Below are 17,408 nucleotides of genomic sequence, written 5' to 3' on the forward strand. Positions count from 1 at the left end.
GGGTTAAACAAACCCCTGTTCACTTTCATCCTAGGAGGGATTGCCCTTTTAACTCACAACCTATCATTGGCTTTTAACTACTTCAGCGCCTTTGGATGGCACTCTGTATGCCCCCAGGGCCGACATGCCACCAGTGTGTATGATGTTCAGGGAACGTCAGATGTCCGACTGACCCTACATTCCGACAGCTGATCGCAGTCTGGGCCACTTTCTCACTTGATAGAGACCACTTCAGGTCCACACGTCGCTTTATAAACGGGCTAATCAATAGTTATAAAAACCCGAAGTGCCCTGTTATGCTTCTCTACGTGCATGTGCCTTGGATCACCCACAGGCTGTCCCTAATTGCAGGAGCACCAGTACCGGTGTATTTTTGACATTTTACGGTGTGCAGCAGATTTCCCTATTTTCCACGATGAGGACCCACCGATGTAAGAGTTCTACAACTGGAGGGTGGCAGCCATGTCTGGGAGTGTGCATGAGCGGAGGGCTCGTCACTGATCTGTACAACCCAGGCCAAAGGAGAAGCCAATGAGAAAGTAAAGGAACTAAGAGAATGAACCCTGAAACTTTCAGCCAGCCCAACAGTTACTCTACTAGGTGTGTGCTAAAGTACTCACATTGCTGTGCCCTATCCTGCACAGATCCTGCACAGTCAAAGTGGAACTGCACTGTTAATAATTCACTGGGATGAAATAAGGGACACAAGATGGCAACCAGTTCTGGCATTTGAGGAATCTAAACTACCCACATCTCGGGTACTAAATATCAGATGATAAACTCTTTGGGATAGGTTGCCTGGTGTATCTGTACTGCTTTCCGATGTATATACGGCGGGTATAAGTATTTCCAAAGACTCAAAGCCGATGGCCCTAGAATGTGTTAATACCGGGGTTCTCAACCCCAGTCCTCAAGATCCCCCCCCAGCAGGGTTTCAGGATATCCCAGCTTCAGCACAGGTGGTCCATTCAGTTGCTCAGTCTTCATTCACAGCCACTGATTGAGCTACCTGTGCTGAAGCAGGGAGCCACTGATTGAGCCACCTGTGCTGCTGAAGCAAGTCTATCCTGAAAAAACTGCCCTTTTGGGTGGTATTGAGGACTGGAGTTGAGAATCCCCGGTGTTAATGGTTCCATTAGAATGTCCACATAACTCCAATGTGATTCTAATGGAATGTGTACTGGGATTGCTATACAATGCACAAATCAATGCAAAGTGCATCATCAATTAGAGTTAGTGCATCATTTCAACAAAATGGTTAACGCCATCAAATGTAATATCATGCCTCAAATATTGGAACAGATTACTTTAACACTAGATGGGTCAAGGGAATTTACCTTTTGCACCTTATCGAGACCAAAAAAAAAACCCCCAAAACCACGGAATTAACTTTGAAAATTGTGTATCCGCTAACTTTTCATCTAATGAAGATGTTAAAAACATTTAAGAAACTTGCAATTGTTTGCACGACGACTGTCCGGTAACAAATGTGTTCTTTGAATACATGAAAGAGACGAGAAATTTAAAAATAGAGGTTTTAAAAACACACCATTACATCCTGCGTTTGTTCCTTGAATGTTTGAGTTGCACATTCATTGAACCAATGTCTACAAAACGGGTTTTACTTGGTGAAGTACACAATTATAGGGCATAGCATCTTGAATTAGTACTGTAATTGGCGTTAAGACTCAACCCCAAATGAGCACTGAACTACTTTCAAGGATGTTTAATTTTATTAAAAGGTTTTCACACTTCGCACAAAAGCCTGGAGGGGCTGAAAGTGCTTACGCTCAGCGTTCAAAGACTTGTACTTACCACAATGTGACTGGAAAACCTGGGGCTTGACTACCTGATTGCAGATGTTACACACCACTAGATAGAAGTCGTCGTGAGCTGGATAATGCCCGAATAAGTGCATATCTGTAGAAAAGGAACAGGAATGAACAGTCTATTACACAGTAAGACCCAGCATTGTTTTCATGAGTCGCTATTATAAACCAAGGGAGCTCAACTCCTGTCCACAAGCCCCTCCCTTCCCACCTGGCCAGGTTTAAAGGATATCCCAGCTTCAGCACAGGTGGCTAAATCAGAGGCTCAGATTGTGCATACCTGTGCTGAAGCTGGGACTGGGTTGAGACATCAGTGCAGAAGCTGAGATATCCTTAAAACCTGACCTGTTGGGGGGGGGCTTCAGGACGGAAGTTGAGCCCCCCTGTCTGCAGAGTGCAGTGCGGAGGTATGCTTATTGCTTATGGACAGAGACCTCTTATTTTGGTTGTGATCCATTTTAGGAGCAATATGAAAGATATGATCAATCCCATGACTTTTCTATACTACACGCCTCGTCTTTTGAAGGGGTGTGAACTTGGAAGAGGAGACTCTTGTGGTCTCAAAAGCTCAGATGTGACATCTACAGGGAATAATAATGTTACCACACATACTGCTGAAATAAAAAATGCCATGTGTACATTGCCTTGTAATGCATGTCTCTCCAGTAGTAGGTTTGATGGGGAAGGAGAAAGAGTGAGATAACGCTCAAGTCTCCACCCCAGTTTGTTAGGGTAACATTTTGGGAAACACACAAATGTGTGTGTGCATATGAACGGACTTCCCATGTTAAAACCAAACAAAAGGTTAAGAAGTGTTGCAGAGTTGTAGTTTTGCAATGTAAAGATACATATTTGGTGTTTCCAATGGCTTTGTGTTTATTGTAATGTAAAATGTGATAAATACACTATTATGTAGGCATGCCATACGCCACAGTGTTCAGAAAACATTTTTATTCCTGCTATGAGTTTTGGTGCACAAAATAAAAAAAAAAGGCATAGATATACATCAATTCTTCAAGGCAACAAATAACTGTTTTCATGCAAATAATTCAACCTGCAGAAGAGATTTAGGCTTGGTCCCCGCTGGCTGCAGCAGCGCCTGCTATGGCGGGTGCAGCGGGGGCAAGAGCTGCCCCTCAATGGGGCTGGGCCCGCTGCGAGGGGCGGCCGCAGCGCTGTACCTCCAGTTTTTCAGGTAGACATGAAAATTGTGAGTAGAACTAGCGACTGAGTGATAGGCCTCGCCACCCGCCGGTTCAGCCAATGAGGGCGAACCTGCTGGATGATGTCATGGCCACGCCCCCGTCACCCGTCTTTTCCCCTGCAGGTCACTGCAGACCGGGGAACTCGGCTGCGCGGGCTGCCAGCCTGGCAGGCGGGTGTGCAGCGCAGACAGCGGGACCGCAGCCTTATTGGTTTCCCCTGCTTATGTTCTACAACAGGGGTGCTCAACTTCGCTCAAGTCGTCCCACCAAACAGATCAGGTTTTCAGGATGTCCCAGCTTCAGCACAGGTGGCTCAGTCGAAGACTGAGCCTCTGATTGAGCCACCTGTGCTGAAGCAGGTACTGATTGAGCCACCTGTGCTGAAGCAGGGATATCCAGAAAAGCTGACCTGTTGGGGAGGCTTGAGGACTGGAGTTGAACACCCCTGTTCTACAACATGAATGCCCACGTTTAATAACTCGGTAAATAGATTAACAAAAAAAAAAAAAACCAACTAATTAATCTTAATGCGAAATGTGTACTACGTTTTAATTTCTCCCCCACTCCACGACAAGTGGCCACAATGCTGAAAACCACACGGACAGGACTGTCATATTCATGTTGGACTTCTAATGAATTTACCCCCAATTATCTGATAACGCAAACAGTAAGAATTACATTCAGCTTTCTTTTAGAACATATGAAATACTCCGTATAGAGCCAACACCTTGATAAAGTGCTTGGCACGAAACGCGTAGGTGCGATTCACCCATGCATATTGTGAGCTAACACAGTAAACATATCTTTATTTGGAGTCTGCATTGGAATCGTTTTATTTTTTCTGCCTATGGACTTCGGCTGTGCTCCTGCCCTACTACGTCCCTTACTCCATACAGAGACAAGACAGGAGTATTAGTAACGTGCAGCAAATGTTTTATTCAACTGCAAATATGGGATTTGAGAAATAAAAAAAGAATTTTAAAAGCTGTAAAATAACAGAACACCACAATATTAGAGTATTATGACCAAGAGACTGGATTAATATTTGTAATCCATTGTACGGTTATACAAATAAGTCACACAGAGCACATAGGTACACAGTACAAGAACAAAGACAGAATGAACTACATAAAGAGAAGCACAATAAGAATGTAGCATTTTTTCTGACATTATTCAGGAATTGTGGAGATTTTTGGCACCCTTTTTTAATTGCCGATCATGAGCTATTTCTCTGGTTTCATACTGTCTTGCTGCTCTCAGCCACACGATTAGACCTCTATATATAACCAAGTCATTTGATCGCTCAAAAACTTCCCCCGGAGGTATTGCGTCTCCACCACAGGTATCAAACCTCATGATGCTTTCCAAATGTTGTCCCGTAGAGGAGCATAACATTTAATGATCTCATAAAACTGGAGACGGTCCTGTTTTCCAAGTTCTACATTTCATTGCTTCTACACAGCTCCCAGGTGATTAGTAATACACACACACACACACACACACTTTTACAGGGCCGGCTTGATGGCCGTGCCATTGGTGCAGCCCCGCACTTACAGAGGCCCCACGCTCTTGCAGACGACATTTAAACGGATTGTCGAGGGAGAGTGCGGAGCCTCTGTAAGTGCCTCTCACCTTCTCTCCTGAGCTGTAAGCTTTTCCTCCTGCTCCGCATCTCCATGACGTCACATGGTGACACTTTGCCATGACACCGCGGGAGGAGATGTCGGAGAAGGTAGGATGCCCCGTGCGTTCCCCGGCACCGAGTCCCACCAAACTCCAGGCCGGCCGTGTGTATGTATGTGTATATACAGTGGCAGGAAAAAGTTTGTGGCCTCACTGAAATTTTGGAAATTCCATAGTTTTTCCATGGTAGCCTTCTTGAATCAAAGCCAATATTTTCTTTAATATCCAATAGGCTTTATATTAACCAATTCCATGTCTTTTTAAAAGAAAATGATATATGAATTAGACAAACAATGAGTAATCACGAGTCAGAGTATGTGAAAAAGCAAGTGAAACCCTGGTTTTATCAGCGAAATTGAAGCGGATACTTAGTATTGGGTCTTTAAATAATTTGATAGATCTTCAGGGGTGAGTTTGGGAGGCATCACCCTATATAAAGATCAAAAACTTTGTGAGTTTGGTCTTCACCATACAGTTGTGTGGAAACACGTCATGCTTTGATCAAAAGAAATCTCTGAGGACCTCAGAAAAGCAGTTATTCATTCTCATCAGTCTAGAAAGAGTTACAGAACCATTTCTAAGGATTTGGGGCTCCACCAACCCACTCTCAGACAAATGGAGAAAGTTCAAGACCACAGTCACTCCACCCAGTAGCGGTCGTCCTACCAAAATCTCTCTAAGAACAAACCATCAAATCCTCCAGGAAGTCACAAAGAACCCCAGAGTAACATTCAAGGATCTGCAGGCCCCTCTCGCCGTGGTTGATGTGAGTGTTCATGACTCAACTATCAGAAAAAAACTGAACAAGAATGGTGTTCATGGAAGGATAGCCAGGAGGAAACCACTGCTCTATAAAAAGAACATTGCTGTCTGTCTGAAGTTCGCCAAAGAGCACAGATTATCCACAAGACTTCTGTAACCATGTTCTCTGGACATACGTGTCAAAGGGAGAACTTTTTGGCCTCAATAAGAAACGTTATGTTTGGTGAAAACCAAACACAGCGTTCGAACAAAAGAACCTCATCCCAACATTCAAGTCCTGGTGGTGTGAGTGTGATGTTTGAGGCTGTTTTGCTGCCAAAGGACCTGTACGGCTTTCCATCATTGACACAACCATGAATTCTGCATTATATCAGAATGGTCTAGAGGAGAATGTCAGGCCATCTGTCCGTGAGCCGAAGCAAAAGTGCGTCATGCAGCAAGACAATGATCCTAACCATACTAACAGATCTACAAAAAAATGGCTGCAAAAGAAGAAATTCTGTATTTTAGCACGGCCTGGTCAAATTCCGGGCCTAAACCCCATCGAAATGTTGTGGCCGAACCTGAAACGAGCTGTCGATGCAAGGAAGCCCTCAAATGTCACAGAGTTGAAGCAGTTCTGAAAGGGGGAATGTGCCAAAACTCCTCAAAACCGATGTGAGAGACTGACCAGCAGTTACCGGAAATGCTTAGTTGAAATCATTGGGTGGTGCCTGGTCCTGAATCTAAAAGGTTCACATACTGGACATTACAGAAACACTAGAATTCAATGTTTTTATGGCCTTTATGTGTAGGATACAGTGCAGTCATCAAATTTGTTGTGAACTATAGTAATATTTCTCAATACTTAATTTTACGTATAGAAAAATTAAGTATTGAGAAATATTACTATGGTTCACAACAAATTTGATGACTGCACTGTATCATACACATAAAGGCCATAAAAACATTGATCTGGGGCTGCATGGCAAGGCATGGTGTTGGCTGGATACATGTTGTTGATGTGACTGACAGCCAACAAGTACATGGATACCATCTTATGTCATCCTGGATGGCCCTCCGCCGACTTAAACTTAACATGGGAAAACAGAGTTCCTCATAGTTCCTCCCAAAACCTGGCCTACTACCTCCTTCCACATTACTGTTGGAAGTACCATCATTAACCCCGTAGCACAAGCACGCTGCCTAGGGGTCACATACTCCTCTCTCACATTCAAAAGGTAGCTAAAAAAACCTGTCTTTTTTTCCTCCGCAATATTACAAAGATACGCCCTTTCCTCTGTTGCTCGACTGCAAAAACTCTGACAGACCCTCATTCTCTCCCGTCTCGATTACTGTAACCTCCTGCTGTCCGGACTTCCTGCCTCTCACCTATCTCCCCTACAATCTATACAAAACGCTGCTGCCGGAATCACTCTACTGTTTCCTAAATCTGTCTCGGCGTCTCCCCTCCTGAAATCCCTCTCCTAGCTTCCGATCAAATCCCGCATCTCACACTCAATTCTACTCCTCACTTTTAAGGCTTTACATTCTTCTGCTCCTCCTTACATCTCAGCCTTAATTTCGCGCTATACACCATCCTGACTCTTGCGTTCTACTCAGGTATGTCTTCTCTCTACCCCCTTTGTATCTAAAGCCTTAAACCCTTCTCACCTACTGCCCCACACCTCTGGAATGACCTTCCCCTCAATAAATCAGACTAGCACCCTCTCTATCCACCTTTAGATCTCACCTTAAAACACACCTGATTAAGGAAGCATACGAGTAGCTCCATGGCTGATAATTTACACCTCATACATAAACCTTAGCCCCTTGCAGACGCACTTACCAGAACGCCCTCCTATTGTCTTTGTACGTTCTTCCTACCACCAATTATATTGTAAGCTCTTCGGAGCAGGGACTTCCTAAATGCTACTTTTATGTCTGAAGCACTTCTCCCCTTTATGTGTTATTTGTATTATTTGTTATTTATATGATTGTCATGTGTATTACTGCTGTTTATGGTCATGTACATTAATGGCGCTATATAAATAAAGACATACACTATAATACACGCTGTACATACTGTACATCTTGGAAAATGAAATAACCTCAGCCACAAGAGAAAATTCATGGAAGCAATTATCCAGGGCTGGTGGTATATTACAATCACCTCAGGAACTGCAAAACGTGACTAATTCAATGGCTAGAAGATGCAATGTGTTGAAGGCAAAGTGATTTCTAACCAAATACTGAAGTCGTGAGTTTTAATGTGAAAATATTGTTTTAGAATATGTAACGTCTATTCAATTCTTATTTTGTGTGTAAATGCCCATGAAATCCTTATTTTGTTCAACAGCATTAATTAGTGACAATTACATAGCATAACTTCAGCATCATATTGCAAACACTTTTCACAATGTTGTAATATATTAACACACACATACAAATACTATATACAGGTGGAGGACTTAACCAGTACAACTGAATCCATGCACAGCAGTGGGTGTTGTATTGCTACATTGGTGCAACGCTGCTTAAAACTCCTTTATCTGCGAGTGGGTGTTTGTGTGATAAGTTATATTGTTAGCTATTAGGATTGATAAAGATTTATCTTCCTAGCCTTGAAAGATATAAACCTTGCTTTCTCCGAGTAGACTCCATCCAACGGGTCCCCTTAGGCTGACAGCCTCTACCTGACACACTTGTCAGCTGCAGGCTGGATGCTGAATTATCCCGTGTCAGACAGATGGTTATTCATGGTTTCTCGAGCTCGGCAGAATAAAATTCACTGATCGCATGAGGAGGTCAAGAAATACAAAATTCCTAAAAATACTAAAAGGTACATTACATCAAGATGGTCTTTTTTACTTGGGTAAATGCAAACAGCTCTCCGATTTGTTACTATAAAAAAATTTTTTAAAAATTAAAAAAAAAGGGAGAGAAACGTGAAGTGAAAAATGCTCAATTTTCATCCAATTTCCCTTACGCCCCGTAAGGGAAATTGGATGAAAATTGAGCATTTTTCACTTCACGTTTCTCTCCCTTTTTTTTTAATTTTTAAAAATTTTTTTTATTTTTGCCCCAACTGCTCAATTTGTTTGTTTTTCGTGCCTTTTGCAAGGTCAGACCCTCATATTCCTGCAGACGCCACCTAAACTCCCCTTGACCTATGTGGAAGAAACGGCCTCTGAAATTCACTGCTGCCTGGGATATCACAACATGGCAGATGGAAGCACGTTCAGTATAATGATGTCACTGTCCTCACATGGGTGGGAGAGCCAATAAGGAGTGATGAGCAAATAGGATTCTGGGAGAGAACAAACAGCATTCCACAGAGTACTCTGATACAGTGGCCATCCTAGAACTACAACGGTTTATATGTCAGCAGATCACTTTTTTTCTTCTTCCTGTAAAATATTTTATTGTAGTACTTTAAATTGGCCACTCTACCATGTGTTTTAGCTCCAAGTAGATTTGGGGTGGGAATGCACCATTAAAAGGTGAACTCATGACAATTACATGTTCAATACTTAAGTCTTGCTGGTACCTGATGGTAAATAAATCAGAATTATTTTCAAATCAGTGTTGAAAGTGGTATGGTTTGTTGAATCGGCATGTTAATTACCTGTCCCCTTCCCTAATGTAATACTCTCAATGTATTAATTCCTGGTAAAACATTTATAAATCAATAAAAATCATTAATTCAGTGACAGGGAGAAGGCGTGCATACGCTGGACTGTTATCACTGCGGTGGAGGGAAGAAGATAAAGAATGATCCCCCTCCTCAGAGTCCCTGCTGCAAGTGGCGGGATGAGGGATTCCCAAAAAATAATCAAAATTGTCCATTTCACCCTACACCATGCGTGGCCATCTGCAGTACTCAAGGGCCACCAACAGGTCAGGTTCTCAGGACATCCCTGCTTCAGCACAGGTGGCTCAATCAGATTGAGCCACCTGTGCTGAAGCAGGGATGTGCTGAGAACCTGACCTGTTGGTGGCCCTTGAGGACTGCAGATGGCCACCCCTGCACTACATCATGGGTCCCCTGGCTTCAACGGTTTAAACCAGGAGCTGTCGCAAACAGCTTAAAAGTATGACGATTACGAGCAGCATTTTATATCATATAATGCTATATTGAATCATTCTGGAAATCATGAGGCGCCTCAATAAAGGTTAAAGGGACACAGAGTGTAGGAGAGGGAACTCCGACCCAACTATAACCAGTATTTCCATGGACTGATTATTTGCACTGCGGTTTTAATTGCAGTACAGTATATGCATAAACCAACGAACAACTAACCACTATGCACGAATACCTACTTTCAATTATTTTAGCAGAGTAGATCTCATGCCAATACAGAATATGGACATCTCAATGTACAGAAACGGTGAATTCATGTAACAGTCCTCAGTGCAGAGATATACATACAAAATCGCTCATATCAAGTGCTTTCAAAAGGATCACACTGCCAAAAAAAACAATGATACAAAAGCCAGGCACTTGCCGAGAGAGGTTTCTGCATCACAACAAAACCCTTACAAGAAGCAGCTTTTGTGTCAGTGCTATCTATGGGAGCCAATTCTGCAGTGTTCTAGACAGGGGGTGAGCACTTCAGGCCTGAAGAGTCACCAGCAGGCCAGAGTTCCCACTGCATATGCACGCATTTCATTTGCATGTGCTTAGCCTACTTCTAATGCAAATGAAGGCAATTTGCATAGGTATGTGCTGCCCTGCAAGCTTGGCTAACAGGAAGGGAGGAAGGGCAGCGGTTCAGAGATAGAAATATAGGCAAAGGAGGGTAGGTGGCCGTGCTGGTCCTTTCTTCCATGTAGTAACACAGGAGGGACAGGGAGTAGGGGGGTACGATACCTTTTATTGGGCCAACAAGTAGTTGATAGGTTACGAGCTTTCGACCCTCTTGGGGTCTTGCAGTGGGTAACCCTGAGGTTTGAAAGCTCGTAACATATCAACTACCTGTTGGCCCAATAAAAGGTATCGTACCCCCCTACTCCCTCTTTGTCCTTTGTTACTAGATATCAATATAACAATTTTGACATCTGCCACTTAAAAAAGAAAAAAAGGACTAAAAGAACGTTGTTGTTAAATGCCCAGCGATGCACAGATGGGGTTAGTCGTCTGTTAACCCTTTGCGTGCCAGAGAGGCCGCGGCCAAGTACCCTGCATCATTGTTGTTATTTGCATTTTCCCCATTAAACGCAGTAACGTGTCCATTACAGTTATAAAGGGGCAAAAAAAGGTTCAGCTCGCCTAGAGACCAGCTCATATATGTTGCACAAGATCAGCAGCAGATGGGGTCATTACAGGGCAATCACAGAGCAACCATATTTTTCTATCCCATTCGCCTCGTCTCGTGCGGAGTTTGGGGACGGGGACGGTGTAACACCGCTCCCTGCAGTATGGCCAAACGTGTGACGGACAGAAGCCGCGAGATTTACATCCTGGCGTTTCCAAACCAGACACATTTAAGCTGTGGTGGGTAAAAAATCCCTCCATCATGGAGACACCAAAATCAAATGTTTGCTTTAAAGCGGCGAATCCAAGCCGTTTCCCCCCCCCCCCCCCTTTTTTTTTTACATAGGATTGAAGCAGGGGGTCTCCGGAGCTGAACCACATTCATTTGAAATCCGGGGACGCCCTGCTTCCGGAGATATTTACCTTCTTAGAGGGTGCCAGTAGCCGCTCTGGTTCACTAGCTGGGGTTCACGTAATGGCAGAGTTTCAAAGCTTCCTGCAGGCCGATAGGAAGTCATGACGGGTGCTTCTTATTGGCCAACGTGACGCAGAAGCTTTAAACTAGCAGGAGATAACAGCACCCCCCACGGAGGTAAATATCTCAGGAAACAGGGGGGTTCCCAGAGCTGCAATGAATGGGCTCCAGCTCCGGAGACCCCCTGCTTCAAACCTGTGTGTAAAAAATGTAAAAAAATAAATTAAATTAAAAAAAGGCAACCTTGGATTGCTTCTTTAAGGATTAATGGAATTTGTTTTGAAACTGCAACACCCTACACCAGGGAGGTACCGAGCAGAGCGGCAGCAGCAGAGGCAGGCGGCAGGAGAGGATGACCGCAGCAGTGGAGCAGGGCGGTGGCAGAGGAGGACGGCAGCGGGAGAAGAGGATGGAGGATCGCCGGAGGGGAGCAGGGCTGCAGAGGAGCTGGACGGCAAGAGCGAAGCAGGTAGGCAGAGGATGGCTGGGGAGGAGCGCGCCCCAGCGGTCCGACCCAGAAGTCTTCACCAACTTCCGGTGCCTGCCACTGCGCGATCCTCCCCGCATCCAACTTCTCTGCCGCTCTGTCCTCTTCTCCCGACGCCCTGCTCAACTCCCACGGTCCTCCTCCACCGAAGCAAGGTAGGCTTTGTTAAGGAGGTGAGAGGAGGGTTAGGGGGTGGAGAGGGGACGAGGAGTGAGGGTGAGAGAAGGAGGGGTGCGAGAGGAGAGTAGGAGGGGCGCGAGAGGAGAGGAGGAGGGGTGCGAGAGGAGAGGAGGAGGGGTGCTAGAGGAGAGGAGGAGGGGTGTGAAAGGAGAGGAGGAGGGGTGCAAGAGGAGGAGGGGCGCGAGAGGAGAGGAGGAGGGGCACGAGAGGAGAGGAGGAGGGGCACGAGAGGAGAGGAGGAGGGGCACGAGAGGAGAGGAGGAGGGGCGCAAGAGGAGAGGAGGAGGGGTGCGAGACGAGAGGAGGAGGGGCGCGAGACGAGAGGAGGAGGGGCGCGAGACGAGAGGAGGAGGGGCACGAGGCGAGACGAGGAGGGGCGCGAGACGAGGAGGGGCGCGAGAGAGGAGGAGGGGTGCGAGACGAGACGAGGAGGGGCGCGAGAGAGGAGGAGGGGTGCGAGACGAGACGAGGAGGGGCGCGAGACGAGGAGGGGCGCGAGTATTTTTTACATATTTGTATTCACATTTATATTGTATACCGATGAATAAAGTTTTTTTCCCCCATGTGATTTGGATTACATCTGGCAGGGAGGGTCCGGGGGGGGGGGGGGGAGGCGACTAATATCACGGATGAAAAGGGGGGCTCCCGACGCAAAACTTTTGGTCACCCCTGCCCTACAACCCCCCCGATTTATTCTCACTGTATTAGATCCAAGGCTTCCCAGCTGTGGGATCCTGCAAGGTGCAGGTAAATCTCTCGGACAAGAATAAAAAACCAGCGAGCTTATAGGTAGACGACATCGTGGCTTTCAATTGGGTGACAACTGGACATCTTACTACTTTTACTGGCAGAGAGTACAGTAGATAAAATACGAAGGACATTTATTGCAATATATAGTATAACTACATCAATGAATTCTACTAACAAATCAAACACGTGTGGGAATGCCCTGGGACCCCTCATACTGTCTCACTGCATTGCATACAAGTCTGTTTAACACTCCTATTTGCTCTGGTTTCCATACGCAAACTTTGCAAGAAGGCGCTCGTCAGGCTATTAACAGACGGATCCCCATACACTCGTTAAGTAACTAGAAATCCTAATGATTGTTAAAACAAAAATGTATCTGCAAAGCCCCTCTGGCCGTGAAGAGATTACCGTAAACATGGAGTCTGGAATACAGAACTTTGATTGCACGGGGCGGTGAAGTAAATTCCATGTAATCTATACAGGTTTCCTAGCAATGCCTTACGTCATCTGAACAGCACATGCAGACCTTTAAGCATTAGATTAAGATACTCAAACGGATGAGGACTGCATTAGGAGTTACGATGCCCTGGCTAACCTGTATCAGTAACTTATACATGCGGATTTCTTCAACAGATATACAAACTCTGGCTAAAACACCTCCTCAGCAAGCACAGAAAGTACAATTAATGGCACATCACGAGCAGTTGGCTAAAACCTTAGTACATAGTGGATACCCGGCATAGTCGCCACTTAGGGCTTGCTATCCTAAACACCGTAAACAGAGGAACTGCTGCTCGAGTCTTTATTTTCGTCCTTGTGTCGTTTCATGCAGTGATCACGGTACGATGCTACTAGGGAGACTGGAGTACAGATACTTTTATTATTGAAACAACTCCTGTTACACTGTCCTTTTCAAGGACAAGGCACGTATGTTAAAAAGTCTCTCTTCCGTTTCTGTTTATAGAGAATACATATTCTATACTATAATTCAGAAAGTTCGTTTGTCCGGTTATACAAATCCACACGCTTAATCCTAGAGCCACCAAACGTGGCATGCTATCTAATAGGATCAAAAGGAAGCGCCTAGGCGGGGTTTTCATATGTTTGACCCATAGCTTCGGGTAACCACAGAAGAAATGTTCGCGGAAACTTGCTTTTTTTTTTTTTTTTTACTCTAGCTCCTCAGGGAATTGTTTGATTAACTTCAAATGTGGAATGTAGGTACATATTTAAAGGAGAGCCAATCAGTCCACAAAGAACCAGTTCAATACTTTCGGTTCCGGTTCTAAAGCGTTTTTTTCTCTCGTGATTTTAGCTAAATGCCTCACGCTTCGTACTTACTGCGAACAGTACGAACGAAACAAAAGCATGTGAATACAGAGCTTTAGCTCCAGCGTAGTCTTCCTGCGGATTTCTTGCCATTCTCAATGATATTCTTGACTTCATAGCACGCAATTGGTTAGGATACAGTTAGGGTTAGTTTGTTTTTATTTTAATAGTATAAGTTTTTAGATCGGCAATGTTTAGCATGTTTTAGCTAAACTATCTTTAGAAATGTAAAAAAAAATAAAATATATATATTTTGAACTCTCCCTACTTTGGACACCCCCCTCCCTCCCGGCAACGCTGGGTAATTCCGCTAGTATTGTAAACTTTTCACTATCTAGGTCCATAAAACATTGCCCCAGTGTTTTATAGGTTTAGAATTTCTTGTACACAGGAACAAAATCACTACACATTTCAGGGCCCTTCAACTACTGGTTCCAGGTACAGCACCAGAGCGGACAAGCTGGGGGCCCATGTCCCATACCTGGACTGGCAAACGATTTCCACGTCTTCAGGACTGATGGCAACTGTGGCTCTTGGAAAGCAGCAGCTACGACCAGAAAGGAAGAAGAGTAGAAGGAGCGTCAGTGCCTTGTGATGGCTGCAGAAGCTTTTTACCGCCGAGATGGTCAACTGAAGGGGGGAAGAGGTTATGAGGTCTTCATGAGAAAGACCTCCATGGTCTTAACACCAGGAGGTATATATATTCACCACCTATCTGCCAACACGGTCAGGAGATAAAAAGGGCCAATGAATGAATAAAAGGTACACGCATTTCGACCATGTCTGCAGACTGTCGTGATCGGCGCCCGGTTGCCCAGTCCGAGGTACACATCAGCAGAAGATCTCCTGATGGTCACTTTTAGGACGGGAGTCGTCAAAGCGGGATGTGGGATGTGGGATATTATGCACAATCTGGCGGCAACTGCAATTCAAGGCAATGGCCGTTCATGCCAGATCCAGGGCGATATCCCGCTGCAATGACTCCCCGCCTAAGACAATGGTGCTCAACTCCAGTCCTCAATACCCCCTCCCCCCCCAACAGGTCAGCTAAGGATATCCCAGCTTCAGCACAGGTGGCTCAATCAGTCCCAACTTCAGCACAGGTGGCTCAACCAGTGGTTCGCTCGAACACTGAGTGACTGATTGAGCCACCTGTGCTGAAGCTGGGATATCCTTAAAACCTGACCTGTTGGGGGGGTCTTGAGGAAAGTTCGAAGGGCAGTGGTCTCTTATGAGACCGGGTCACCAAATCAAGCCAATTGCATTGCAAAATAAATAACGAAAACAGTTATTCATACACACACACACACACACACACACACACACACACACACACACACACAATATATATATATTGCCTGCAGTTTTTACAAAGCAATTTTGGCAGCGAATGGATTAAAATACTAAGGACATATGATAATTCTGAACTATACAGCAGCTCCCTCGTTATTCCTTTCCAAATTCTACATAAACAAGAGCTGCCGCCGCCAGCGCAGGGTTTTCCCCCCCCATTTTATTAATAAAAATGGACGTTTATAAAAACAACCTTGCCCATCAGTTTACATTACTTTCTATCGTACAAAAGGCTTCATCCTATCAGCGGATCGGCTGTTCTGTAGCACAGGAACAGACACACAAACACGCTTCTTCAAATCTGTCATTAAAACGGGAAGAACTTAGTTAAAAACCTTTACATTTCCTGTCTACTCCTACCGGAGAAAAATATCCAGGTGTCCAAAAAGAAAAGGACGACTTTTAAAATCGAGCTTCTGTTATTGACATGTTTGCAGGAGAAAAACAAAATGGCAAAAGGTTATCCAATTAGTTTTTTTTGGACCTGAATGAGGCTTTTGTCAATTTTCACCTGCTCTGGATCAATGTGTTGTCTTATACACAGGTCTGCCGCTACAAAACAATCAGCTGCCGATACGCTGAAGCAGGGGTGCGCAAAGTGGGAGAGGGGGTGAGATTTAGGGTGCGCGGCTGTTAGAGACGCCACGCTTCCCAGAGGGCATTTCAAATAAATGTCGGGGATCGCGCAAGGCCTCTCTAACTTTTTACTTACCTTGCTTTCCAGTGAGGCGTCTCCATGGCAACGCGGGGTCGCGTAATGTCACGTTGTCATAGCAACGTCGCGTCACAGGATCCCGCTACGTCATTTTTCGCCAGAGCCGTGTATTGGGAGGGTGCGAGCCGGAGAGGAGACAGGGGGGGGGGGGGGGGTGGGGGTGGCGCATGAAGGAAACTTTGCACACCCCTGCAATAACATAACGTAGGGGTGCTCAGTTGCGATCCTCAGGCCCCACCAACAGGTCAGGTTTTCAGGATATCACAGCTTCAGCACAGGTGGCTCAATCAGAGGCTCAGTCAAAGACCTGTGCTGAAGCAGAGATATCCTGAAAACCTGACCTGTTGGGGGGCCCTGAAGACGAGTTGAGCACCCCTACTCTAAAGGACATCATCTTACCGACCTGTTATTCAGAGTTAAATGGATAGAACCAGTTAGCCCACGTTCATATAATAATTAAAGAGCAGGACATTTTAAAGCAACATTTATTTATTTTTGCCCTAGGGGGGGGGGGGGGGAAGCAGGGGGTCTCCAGAGGTGAACCGTGTCAATTTCAATTCCAGGTACCCCCTTTCCCCAGATACCTACCTCTGATTGTGTTTGCCGGTGTTCGCAGCTCCGGCTGGGCACGCAATATGGCGTTTTAAAGGTCCCGTGGGCCAATAGGAAGCCGCGATGTCACTCACGCCACTTCATATTGACCTTTAAACAGGATTGCCATACTGGCAGCCCCTTTACAGGTAGGTATCTTGGGGAGCAGGGGGTTCCCGGAGCGGACATTAACGCGGTTCAGCTCCGGAGGAGACCCCCTGCTTTCCCCTTAATTGGAAATAATGGGGTTAGAAAAGGAAATGGTTTTGTAATTGTATTTCCGTCACATCAGTGACATAGGTAGATGTCTAACATTTAAAAAATGATTTATTTTGATTTGGGGTAAGCTTCCCCTTCGTTTCCATTCTAACCCCAGATATACACCGATACAGGGAATAGTGCTTGGCCACTAACTTCTCCTGACTGAGCAGGGAGTGCTGCAGCCGTGCTTGGCCACTAACTTCTCCTGACTGAGCAGGGAGTGCTGCAGCCGTGCTTGGCCACTAACTTCTCCTGACTGAGCAGGGAGTGCTGCAGCCATTCTAAATACCTGCTGCAGGTATCCGGGCTCAGTTACTGCACTGTTTATCGCCAACACCTTCCCAGAATAGAAACCACGGGCTAACCACACAATACATTCAGGCTGAAAAAAACTGAAAGTAAAAGGAAATTGTTTTGTTGACTGGTAAAGTAAAACTGGACTTTAAAGCAGGAATACCCCCCCACTCTTCCCTTTCCCCGATGGATTTGACAGAATTTCAAGCATTGCCTCCTGTGCATGTGATTTTTTTACTCTGCGGACTTCCTGGTTCC

The 17,408-nt window shown here is 45.3% G+C and overlaps 1 protein-coding gene across 6 annotated transcripts in view; it reads right to left on the reverse strand.

The window, feature by feature from the left end:
- ATXN7L1 (ataxin 7 like 1) overlaps positions 1-17,408 on the reverse strand; it is a 136,268-nt gene that overhangs the window by 75,563 nt on the left and 43,297 nt on the right. For 3 of the 6 annotated variants that reach the window (XM_075599684.1, XM_075599683.1, XM_075599682.1), the window contains exons 3-4: positions 14,418-14,483; positions 1,816-1,920 (exon numbers count right to left, since the gene is read on the reverse strand). In XM_075599684.1, coding sequence (XP_075455799.1) covers positions 1,816-1,920; positions 14,418-14,483 — 171 coding nt within the window. The remainder of the gene's footprint in view (positions 1-1,815; positions 1,921-14,417; positions 14,484-17,408) is intronic. The other 3 variants (XM_075599686.1, XM_075599685.1, XM_075599687.1) reach the window with 1 other exon arrangement.

The sequence above is a fragment of the Ascaphus truei genome, chromosome 5 (genome assembly GCF_040206685.1).
Source record: "Ascaphus truei isolate aAscTru1 chromosome 5, aAscTru1.hap1, whole genome shotgun sequence".
NCBI lineage: Eukaryota > Metazoa > Chordata > Amphibia > Anura > Ascaphidae > Ascaphus > Ascaphus truei.